The sequence below is a fragment of the Stegostoma tigrinum genome, chromosome 18 (assembly GCF_030684315.1).
Source record: "Stegostoma tigrinum isolate sSteTig4 chromosome 18, sSteTig4.hap1, whole genome shotgun sequence".
Classification (NCBI taxonomy): domain Eukaryota; kingdom Metazoa; phylum Chordata; class Chondrichthyes; order Orectolobiformes; family Stegostomatidae; genus Stegostoma; species Stegostoma tigrinum.
The window spans coordinates 34885342-34898000 of record NC_081371.1 but is presented as its reverse complement, the minus strand read 5'-3'; the positions used below and the strand labels follow the sequence as shown (position 1 = coordinate 34898000).

The 12659-nt window shown below is 38.8% G+C and overlaps 1 protein-coding gene across 2 annotated transcripts in view; it reads right to left on the bottom strand.

Annotated features, from left to right (window-relative positions):
- The window catches only part of cftr (CF transmembrane conductance regulator), a 115585-nt gene that overhangs the window by 84083 nt on the left and 18843 nt on the right, over positions 1 to 12659 (bottom strand). For both annotated transcript variants that reach the window (XM_048549303.2, XM_048549304.2), the window contains exons 3-5: positions 8872 to 8983; positions 5012 to 5227; positions 2854 to 2943 (exon numbers count right to left, since the gene is read on the bottom strand). In XM_048549303.2, coding sequence (XP_048405260.1) covers positions 2854 to 2943; positions 5012 to 5227; positions 8872 to 8983 — 418 coding nt within the window. The remainder of the gene's footprint in view (positions 1 to 2853; positions 2944 to 5011; positions 5228 to 8871; positions 8984 to 12659) is intronic.

Below are 12659 nucleotides of genomic sequence, written 5' to 3'. Positions count from 1 at the left end.
AAAGTTGGGAATTTGAACAAGTCAGTGATTCACCTACTTAACAAAAGCTAACACAATTTAGAATGACCTGGGAGACAATATTAATCTGTACATCACCTAAAAGCAGTCTACCTGCCATATTTCTTATGGATATTAGGAATTTCACTACAGAAATGAGCACGGAAGTCTTGATTTTTGCTTCTGAGTTGCAAGTGCAGAGTCAGGAAATTTCCTGGCTCCACAAATTTGTGAAGGAAGACTATGGCTCTCAAGTTCTGATTCTCATTCAGGGGTGTTAGGGTTCCCTGGGAAGTGGACTCTGGAAAGCGTGCAGAGATGCCAGGTATAGTGGCAGGTTTTGCAGCATGCCAGCCTTAGTGCAGCGATAGTGTAATAACGTTTAAAAAAGATTTTTACTAATTGACTGCTACTTCATTCTATTAACATAAGCCTGAGGGCTTAGGAAGCAATTAGTGCTACATGACTGATGTTACAACATTATTTCATATCAGGAGGGTGTCTGCCGTTTCACAATTTGACATATCCAAATGGTTGTTAACTCTTTGCCAATGTCAAATAGAAGTATGATTTTAAATGTATGTTGCTAAATGGAGTTAAGTACCTAAATTAAGTGTTTGTGGTTGTAAGGAATTGTATGGTTGGAAGAATTTTAGTGTGTTTTCAAGAAAACAGCAATACTTACAAGAGATCTGAAATGAACACTTAGAACTTTATAATATTTCTTCTCACATTGAGTGTTGTGAGGTCCTGACATCTGTCATGATGGAAACTGGGTAAATTGGTGTGGTGGATGTAAGGACAAAGGGAGATTGGTGAGGGCTTGGGTGGCATAAGGTGGCATTAAAGGAAAATGGTTGAGGTGGGGATATATGTTGGCGTGAAGGATATGAAAGCCCCTTAGGAGGTCAAAGGTGTACAGGGGCACATACATTTCACTACATCCATTTTTTTTTAAGATTTAAAGGATAGGAATTTTAAACACCTATGTAGCAGCCTCCTGGTGCTAAAATGAATAGAATCCCTACAGTGTGGAAACTGGCCCTTCGGCCCAACAAGTCCACACCGAACCTCAGAGCATCGCACCTAGACCCATCCCCCTATAACCCACCTAATCTACACTTTCCTGAACACTATGGGCAATTTACCATGGCCAATCCACCCAACCTGCACCTCTTGGACTGTGGGAGGAAACTGGAGCAAACCCACACAGACACAGGAAGAATGTGCAAACTCCACACAGGCAGTCACCTGAGGCTGGAATTGAACCTGGGCCCCTGGTGCCGTGAGGCAGCAGTGCTAACCACTGTGCCATCGTGCTGCCCAATGTAGATTGCTAGCTTGGCCACACTGCAAGGGATGCTGGGTACATTGGCCAAGTGAAACTCTGAAATCACAAAACCCACATACCAGGCACAGTGAAACTCAGCAGCCAGGTGCTAATGACAATAGCATAATGTAAAAGGCAACAGTTATTCTGGGTGCACACACACCCAACAACTCATCCGCTAAACAAAGGAGAGCCCAGACAGAAAGACATTGGGTCCTGCTACACAAAGATACGATCTTTAGCATGCTGTCTAAATGATGATTCTCGTTTCAAACTATTAAGTGTATCTCCCTGATTGGCCAGAACTATGGAAAGTCCCAGAAAATGATCTAACAGGTTCAAAAACATGGGTTCACCTGCAGACCTCTCTCTCTGAATCGGTGTTGGAATTGTCTGGGGTGTTTTGAAGAGATCAGCATGGCAAGAGGCAGAGATCAGAGAGAGGGAAAGAAAGCAGCTTCACAGAGCCAGAGAAAGCGCGTGTGCATAAATCTACAAGTGACTTGGGAAGCACTATAACATTAAAGGGCCAAATGGGATTGGGAATAGTATGTTTAGAACTGAAGATTGTTGTAATTTTGCTCCGAATAAAGTGAAATCACTCTGCTTTTGTATAGGTTTGTGTTCCTATTTGACCGCTTTGGTATTGTGGGACACCTGGGGAAACTCATCCATTACATTCTAAATTGGACTGTCTGCAACTTGTTTGAAGAGAAAGAAGACAAATATCAACACAATTAACAGCTCCTCTTGACAGGTTCTTTTGACTGTTCTTCAGGGCAGTTTCAGTTAGCTTATGAACATTTTGCACACATTTGTGTATACTTTTAGCAAACTCAAAGAGTATTCTGCCTTCCTCAAAAGGTACGTTATTTTCCTCGGAGAGAACCTGACATCCTTTGCAGGACACCTGGCCTCCCCCAAAGGCGTTTTAGGACTATATTCCAATCAACACCCTACCTGTCCAAAAGGATTTTATGGACATCTGAATCAATCCACAGATTCCAGATTAACTCCTACCAGAGATAATCTAAGCGGATATTTACCCCATCAAAATTATGCACGATCATGAGATGCCTCCACAAATGAGGTATATTCAGAGGCATGAGTTCTAATTTTCAGCCAAATCCACATTTTTTGTAATGGATGAGAGGAAGCCCATCATTATAAAAACCTATGCCTGACACACTCATGCAAATTATTTTAAAGCATTCATAATAATGAATAGTATTACTTATCTATTTAATTAGTTAAGCAGTTCATATTATAATGTTGTAGTTTGACTGGAAGACTTTACTGACATTAGAATTATAGTTACCGAAAGGCAAATGCTAAATTCTTCAGTGGCATTGACAACATGTATGTTGATTCCACACTCAGGCTTAACCTCTTAATGATGTACAGAAAAGACTTGAGCCTGAATTCACATGGTATATTGAAACAAAAATGACATCTTCAATTGAAATGAACTGATGGAAAATAAACCTTTCTACACACAGTGTGAATCGCATGCACAATGCACTTACCTCATCAAATTTATTGAGGTTATTGGATAGGAGACTAACAAGTTGTCCAGTATCAATTTTATCAAGTACTCTGCTTGACATTTTTAAGATCTGTTAAGAAATAATATTTTTTTAGGAAAACAGGCATTTAAGAATTGTTTTCATCATCACAGTTTAATGTAGGTACTTAGTTGATTAGTCCTGTTTAATTTAGAGAATAAATTGTATTATATATGAAGTATATACAGGTTTATAAAATCATGAGGGGCAGAGATTGATTGAATGACAAGGGTGTTTCCCCTAGCATGAGAGAGTTCAAAATTATTTTCAAGGTGAAAGGAGAAAGATTTAAAAAGGACATGAAGGGCAACATTTTTACATGGAGGGTGGTTCATGCCTGGAATAAACTGCCAGAGGAAGTGGCGAATGCAGTTATAGTTACAACATTTAAAAGGCATTAGGACAAGTTTGTAAATAGGATAGGTTTGGAGGGATATGGGCCAAGCACAGGTAGGTGGGACTAGATTTAGTTTGGGAACATGATCAGTGTGGACTGTTTGGACAAAGGGGCTGTTTCCCATGCTATGACTCGATGACCCTGACACATTTAATCATCCAGAATCACTTTGACATCTCCAGCCAAGTGATTGTTCATAAGTGTCAGGGGAAGGTCCCAGAAGAATACATGCTAGATAGGTAGGGTGCCAGTGCATCAGACAAGTAGGTTGCTAGGTGGATAGAGGACCAGGTAAGTAGGGTGTCAATTGGGTAGGGTATAGGATGCTGAGGAGTAGAATACCAAGTGAATACGGTGCCAAGGTCAAGTTAGCAAATGGTCCAGGAAAGTGATGCAGTGTTTAGGGAAGATCTGTTGGACGCATTAAGGAGGTCATGGCAGAAATCAGGTCTGGCAGGGTGTATATGTTGGGTTGGAAGATAGCAGCAGGGAAGCAGGGTCAGGAACTGGGAGGAAAGAGGCAAAGATTTGATCTGAAATGCAGAAGGGGTTTCCATGTCACAGGAGGCAGAGAAACAGGGGGTGCAGCCGTGTTGGGTGTCAGGAATGGGGGTGTGGAGACAGATTGGGAATGGAACAATCGAACAAGAGAGAGCATCCAGAGTGGGGGAAGTAAATGGCTGGCTCCTGGGATTTACGAGGTTTTGGTTCCAGACCAGGTGATGGGCAATCAGCTCCTGCAGTATGAAGGATCTGGAGTAGTTGAAGGAGGCATTGTCTCCCTGGGTGAACAGGGCTTGGTTTGTGCCCAGAGCAGATGAAGGGTGGAGCAGTTCAGGAGGATGGTAATGGGGCATCTGCACCCCATGGATTAACATGGAGTCGGGTTCATTGGAGCAGGGAGCCTGGTCCAGAGCAAATGACTAGGGGTCAGGCCTGGAGCTGGTGAATAGGGTTGGCTCCTAAACATGGGAAAGGGAGACGTTGAGTCCGAAGCAGGTGAAGGAGAGGTCAGAGTGCAGCTGGGGGTGGGGATTGGGTCCAGAGCAGGTGAAAGAAGTTCAGCTCCCAAGCGTGAAGGTAAGTCAGGTAGAGAACAAGTGAAGAGGGGGATCGAGTCTGGAGCGAGGAAAGTGGGGTCGAGTCTGGAGAAGAATGGAAGTGTATCATGCCCTGGAGGTGTCAGGTCAGCAACCGTGGATCACAGCAAGTGATCTAGGGGAAATGTAGTTGAGAGAGTGAAAGGTAAGTATGTATATATTTAAGTCTAATTTTCCTGAGTAATTATCTGCTTACTTTCAATTCTCTGATTTAAATGGAGACTTTCAGAGGGTTTTAGGCACAGGGGAGTTGCCCAGCAGAATCTTCAATTTCTCAGGCAATTCTTTTAGAGTCTGCTCTAATTGGGATTCTGCAAGCACCCGTGTGCAACTTGCATCTACACTGAAATAATGACTGCCTAGCCAGCAAACATTTGGGCCAATATGTAGATAAAGGAGATGTGAAGCCTTAGATTAGTCCTGAAGTGACTGTGTTGGACAGAAGTAGTACTGGCTATGTTGGAAAGCCTAGACGTGAAACCAGATAAGCATTGTTGCAGCCCCATGATCCAGAAAATGTACCAATTTACATTATTCAGGAGAAAGGAATATCCTGTTATCTTACAAATGAAATGGCAGAATATTTGAAATAAAATTATGTCAGTGCAAATTATATAAATACCTTTTTATAAATTAAACTGTACAACGCTATTCTCATCTGCATCCCAAGGTGCTGGAGACCAAAGACAGCAGGATGTAGAAAGAGAGTCCTTACGACAAACAGTAGGCAGAGGCCTAAGGCAAGGTAGTAGGCTATTTCACGCTCATAAGTATTTCTCACATTATATGATGCGATTATTCGCCCAAGGCACAGAGGCTGTACAGCTTTCGTGAATTCCTGTTTTGAAATCACGAAAGAAATTAAATGAATAGCTATGAAGATTCAGCATTAGCCAATATGAAACACACATAAGTTAATCTGCAGGTTATCATACTTAGTGGACAAATTATACTGTGAAAAATCAATCCTCTAACTGGGTTGGATGCTATCATATACAGTTCTTGCAGGTCGGATCAATATACATCCTCTTCACAGTTAGAATTCTCAGCTCTTTTGTAGTTATCTTGGGTTTTATAGGGTATCCATCTCTCTCTTAGCAGAAGATCAAAGACACAACACGGCTGAATTCCTTACTGTCTCCAAATTGGTGTGGTGTGCTACAACGGAGATGCCCAAGAACGGAACTAAATTTGTCTATTCAGCCACATCATCGTAAATTAGGCAATAATCATAATAATAATCATAAATTAGACATGCCAATGAGGTATCCAGTGTGGCTCACCTGTCAGGATTTTAGGAATGACACCTGGTATTGAGATGATACCTAAATCTGGAAGGAGGAAGGAAGCAATCAGGAGGAGTGTTGCGGTAAGCTGACAATGGCCTAGAGTGGAGCTTGGAATAGAGCTCATTCTCCTTCCAACTCCACAAAGTAAACACATTTGTGAAGCTCTAGCTATTAGGAACCAATGTACCAATCCTGGTCTGAAATGACGATAGACGTCACCTATTTAAATGGCAAGTATTCATTTTAAATGCCTCTAAGATTGTCTAAAAGAATTGCAGATTGTTTTGAGTCTCTGCCCTGTTGATTGGGATATTGCTGCAACAGTTTTAGGCCCATACAACGGACAGAACCACATTGGATTTGGACATTCTGTACTCTGGTTTATTCAAGCGAATTTTCACTGTGCCTTTTCTGTGGCTCTAATATTCTTCCTACGACGTAGTGAATTGAATTGCACGCAATGCCTTTATTGCGGTCTAATAAATATCTTCTACGAATTTAACAACATTCCCCTGCTTGCGTTATACATACTTCCAAAGTCCAGCTGTCCTTTTCTACTTGCTGACCTATTTTAAAGACCAAGAATTCTTCAATTTGGATTAAAGATGTGAACTTTGTGGATTGTGGTGTGAAATATTACTTAAGGCCCAGCAATCAGACTGCCCAGAGTGCTGCAAGTTGTCTCAAGATGTTGCAGCTTGAAGCCAGGATTTTGAGAATCAGAGCTGCATGCAAATGTCCTGTGGGTCCTTCTGTAGTTTTCTGCTTTGAAAATCAGCTTCATTCTACTAGTCACTAGGGTAGTAGTGAATAGGAGAACTAGACCAAGCAAAGACACACAGAATACAGGCAACAAAAAAATTATAAGGGTGATTATTGATGTTTGCATGCAATATATCACAATTTCACATAGAAATTTGATTTGTAATATTTCTTTTGCAGTAGCTTTTATTTCTGCATTGTAACCAGGTTGGACATAGTGATGGCCAGTGGGAGATGGAAGATCAGATGTGGGACTGTTAGCAAATTTGGAAATGTGGTTACTGGTATAAGTAAATAAGGAATTTGATAAGTTCTTCATGTTATCTTGGCCAGAAAATGGATTTGTAGTTTGCTTCCTCCAGTTCCTTGATGTTTCTGAGCTGCTCAGCAAATTGCTGAGCCCTCATGACGGTGAAGTTGTACAGTATGCAACAGTCTATCACAAATCTTGACATTTGCTCTGCTAAATACTGCAGGTCCCCTCCAGAGCAGACCAGACAATCCAAGTGCTGTTTTGTCATGCCAGTGGTTTACCCAATCATATTTTCTGAGGTTTCATTTTATGTATTGTATATATGAGTGCCTGAGTTGGTCAGCAGCCACACAAGTCATCAACACATAGACCTTGCAACCTCCATTTTAATTTGATGTGGTGACAGAAATGCAGCTGGCATACCAGACTGGCTCAGAATGAAGACATCGTAACTGGTTAGAATACCAGACATTCAAATGATATTATGCATTCCATGCTCGGCATTGTGAGAGTGATAGCCCTTTCAGTTGTAGTATGGAGAAGAGTTGACACTGTAAAGTTATGCAAGTTCAGTCAACTGCACCCCACACTATGAAGAAAGCTGCATACATTGTGAAGCCACATGGTTGCCCTCAGATGATAGAAAATTAAATGTATTTAGCTTTTCATCGACAGAGTCCCATCAACTCCTTCAACAACAGAGGAATGCAAACTTTGAGATGTTGCAAATGTCTCCAGCTCCATTTTGGAAGGAAGCAGACACAGGAAGCTAATCACTATCGTAGTCACTGGCAAGGTAGTCCTTAGGTTGAAGTTGAGGCTATAGTAGTTAGCAAAACTCCGCGAGGACATCTTTCTTGAAGCAAGGATTTCTGCTATATTGTTTCTCACTAACACTCTAGTTGAAGAATTTCTTGATAGAATTTGTTGATAGTTCACTCACTCCACTCCCTCACTCTTCTAGAAGTTTACTCAATCGTGCTGTATTTAAGGAAAATAACTACGAATGCATCGTTATCTTAGCTCAACTATTTTGTACAGAAACTGGAAGTCAGTAAAAACACCTTCAACATCTTTTACTACACATGCTGTTGACTTTTAAGAATTGCAAGAACTAGAAAAAGTACCAGAATGCTTGCAGAAACAGAGCAACTACCAGAAGAAATTTAACTGTTAATAGTTGACGATCTGTTTAAAAGATACTGTTGCCTGATATTTCCTGCCATATATTCAGCCATGCAAGGTTAAGAGAGGGAACTAGCTGGAGTGTTGTGCCCCAAAAATGATGACACTGAAGTCAAATCAGCAATGCACACTTAGTGATGCCATAATCTACTATTCTGCTTACTTCCAGAAGGTAGTCACTGGGCTTGTGCTAATGCCCTTACCAATATGCTTTCCAACATGAACAAGCATTAATTTAGAACAATAACAGGACATTAAGAATCCAATAAATAGTGTTGCCAAGTCAGCTGTACACACTGTGCCTGCCATGGGTAAATCTTAAAGGGAAATGGCACAAACAACTCAATACTGTTGTGAAGTGCACGTATGTTTCCTTGTGTTTATTTTATTAAATCCATGTTTCCTCAGCTCTTACGGGAGATTCTCTTGAAAATCTCCAATCTATTTTTTTGATTTATCTGACGTATATCGTAAAGTATGACAGGGAAGAAAAAAACAACTAAACTTGAATATTATATGGTACATTGGTGTACTGCTTTTATACTTTTAGCAGTTCATTGATGATATGATCAACCAATTTGTACCCTTTACTTTATGGTAAATGAAAAGAGATAAACAATGGCATATGGAATGGAGTAGGGTAACTAAGGAAATAAAAAGAAACCAAAAGATGAAAAAAATTGGAAACACAATAACAGAAAAGAAAAATCACACATTGGCTGATTAGGTGACCTGGAAGGCATTTCTACCCAAATCAATCTATACAGATTTTGGAGATATTTACAAATCAACCTGTTCAGGGATATAATTACATACCTCTAGAGGAGGTAGAACTTAAAGTCTGTTTCTAATATCATCTATTTTTATCACACGACAATATTGTTTCTGTGGCTGCAAAATTCATTTTAATTTTAAGGTGGTTTTGCTGAGGAACATATCAATTTGACTCTTTAGTGTTCAATCAGTAGCATCTGTAAGTGAACAAAGCCTCACCACAAAATAAAGCAGAATTCCATAAGAGAGAAATCTCCAGAAAAAACATCGGCGAAGTGCATTGACAAGTTTGGGATTTTTCTTTGATGTTGCTAATTCTCTGTCCCATTCTCTGCAAACAAACAAGAACAAATCGATTAAATCAAATGTGCTCATCTTTTAAGCAGCAGCAGGGATCTCGCAAATGTTTTATTCAATTTGAGCATAGCCAAGGAGATTTGGCAAAGGTAAGTATTAAGATAGTAAAAGCAAGCAGGAGGAGACTTTGAATATCTAAGTTTGGTAAACACCGTAATTGAATGAAAGTTCAAATTCCAATTGGGCCACAATTTTGGCAGTTTAAAATCACCCAATCATATATCACACTGTAGGAATTTAATTATTTGAAAGGTCATGTTCAATGCTTATTTAGAATGCTACTGAGACTCTGAAGGGCAGTGGCACAAATTACAAGCAAATAAAAGCATTTGGAATATTTCCAGTCGCTTGGAAGGAGAAATTAGAGAAAACAAGTCCAAAACTTAGTTTGAAAATAGTGTATTTATTCACTACAGGAACATTGAACTTAAAAGGCCAGCCTTCTACTGAATATCACCATATAATATCAAGTGAATTGATTAAGTACATTTCATGTGAAATATCAAATGATCTAACATTCACTAGTGTGATTTAACTTGAAGCTCACAACATATAGATGAAGCAAATTCTTTATAACCTTCATGTGTTACAGATAGTTTAATAGGTAACCATTTTGTGATAAACCATTGGAGGAAGCAGTCTCCTAATTTAAGTCATCACTCTTATTAAGCAAGTTGTATGGGATTTGGAAATTGCTGTTTCTATAAGTGAGCATTTCTGTTAAAAGAATAACATGTTTAATCAACTTAAAACTTAAGTAAGATTTAGACAAGAATTCATTTCAATCTCAACAAAAAATAACATTTCACAAAGAGAAAGTTAGCTTATTAGAGCAAGATCTGGGGCCCAGTCTGCCAGAGCTACTTTAGCTTATTGTCCCAGTGATTTATCTCCCTTGCTCCATCTCATAAATTCAGCAGGCTAGTTGAGCCACCTAATAACCATTAAACACTGTAATACCTCCCCTAGGTTTGATTTGACAGGCTTTGTATTCAGCTCCCCTTTCCCCTAGCAACAAGCCCATTCTTTAGTGCTTCCATGTCTAAATAATGTTGTTCCATGTTTTTCATTGCTCGCAACGTGAACTTCATCTCAATTTTTCATTGTCATTTTATGGTTGTTTCAGTACAAGATTTTGAATTAAAACTGTTAAGCTTGGTTTGCACCTTGTATAGGTTTAAATATAAATAATTTTCAAATACAAATACAAAACAAGAACACAAAAGCAAACAAAAAGCATCTAAGCCATTGTTATTTGCCATCTCATGCTGCATTATGTGGTTTAGAAATATACAATAATCTAAGAATCTTATTTTCCAGTATAAGCAATTTCTGCCAATGCAATATCAAACTAATAATATTTATGTATAAACTTTGCTAAAGCATTGTATTGATATTCTCTGTTTAACTCTCCCAGTTATCCAAGTAATGGCTTTTGGAATAAATTTTGACATATTTATTATTGCCAATATATTGAAAACAAAAAAGAATTGCTTTATGATAAATTATTTATTACCTATAAGCAATATAATAAAGGCTACAGTATTCATTGAATTTTAATTATTTGTGATTGACTGACAGTATTCAACACTAAGTAGATAATCTGAATTATATTTCTTGTAGTTCCAGTTATGTTGATTTATTTTCAAGGAATTTGTTCTCAGAATTCTTGAAGTGCTGTTATCTATTTCAGCTTTGCACAACACATGCCAATTCCTGTAAACTGAACCTCAATTCATAACTTAACATCATTAATTCCTCATTTTAAAAGCATTTTTAATCTCTTTTCAAAACTGCATGTGCGTAGTTAAATAATTAGTAATGTTGGTTCACTCCTCTCTACGTCATTCATGCTAAAACTTCATTGAAGTCATCCATTAAAATTACCTCAAAAGGATTGATTATTTTGCATTGTTATCAAGAATTAGTCAATTGCCAATGCATCTTTAAGTAGCCAGAAAAAGGTAGTTAGACTATCGAAAAATGAGAATTTAACCAAATTTCACAGTGCAGTCTTTTATTCTGAGCTTCTAGCATACATCAAGTTATTTAATGCAGAATAGTAGCAAGTTTAATAATGATACTCAGATTATAGGAAGTAGGTCCAAAGTTTGCCATAAATGCAGAAGATGATTGCTATAGTGATATTTTAATTAATACAAAACCTATCCACTTACACTTAATTAATCTAGGTCATAAAAGCCAACTAGCAGTCACTACTTTTGGAAAGACAAGTATAACTGGCATTGAAACAATCTAATTAGCTAAGAAACATCTAATTAGCTTTCAAAATAGTTACAGCATCTGATTATTTTATAATGTCATAGTCTAGATTTTCGCTCCTGAGCCAGGAGTGGAGAGGCAGGATAGTTCCCAACTCTGCTAACCAAATACAGGAAAGAGTACTTAGGAAGGTCAGATTTAACTCTGGGTTGGCAGACTTCCCTAACAACCATGCCAAGCAACCCCAGAATGAGAATGGAGACTGCTAGCTGTGACTGCAGGCTGTGTGTAAGATCTGCTTCTCTGTACAGGTGCTATACTACAGTTTGATAAAACAATGAATGAAACACAAGCTATTCTTCCATTCATCATCTTCACAACCCCTCCCTCCAGATTGAACCCATGCACCATCCATGCCATCTCATATCCTCCATATTCTTTGCCCCTCTACCTATCCCAATGGCCCTTTACAATGTCTTTACCACTCCAAGCCCATCTATCCACACTTCATTGTTCCCTTGGACCTTTATAACCCTGTACTAACTTAATACCAATTCATTCAAGCTAATTCTGCCGCACTCACCACATTTTACCCTTTACTTTCCTTGCCAACTCACCAAGTATCCAACATGTGCAGCCCTCAGGCGGCGCACTGATGTAAAATTATTTGACAGATACACTCAGATTGATACAAAAGGTATATGAATTTCATTTAACTATTCTCTTCTGAAAACAAAAACTGTTATTCTTATTCAAGGTGTCCATCAAAATACTCACTTGACATACACCCTACTCTGAAAATAATAGGCTGTGATATCAGTTGTACAATCCAAATCATATAGTTGCTTGCATTAACATGCCCACTGAAATCTCTAACTTGTCTTTTTAATTACATGCATTTTTTGGATGGTTCTTTGACAACTTTAGCAGTGCCTTAGCAGCTTTGATCAATGCATGTATGCATAAGTTGCACAGAAACATGTGTATTTTTAATAATTTCAATAGGTTTGTTACTTGACTAAAATGTGCCTTATCTTCACCAAGTCCAGCTTACATTCCCTAAAGGTCCACCAGGATCCAAAAGGATACCCTGGCATTCAAAATTAATCCACAATGTTCAGAGTGGCTTTTACCTAGTCTTATCTGCACATTTCAGGTTTCAGGCATTTGCCTCATAACTGTTACACAGGAGCAAGGTAGCTGATGATTTAAATGGCCTGGTGTCTCTGTAAACCACATGTGTGAAAATTGGGCTGACCCCATCCTCATCCCTGAATATTAGAAAAGTAAGCTTCGGTTTTATATTTCCAAGGTCTTCCATATATCAGGCGGTTCTCCATCATGTCACAAATTCAGGACTATGTCACTCAGTGTTACACGTGTGTCAATCAACTGACCACTATCTCTTTCCTACTAATCAAACAGTA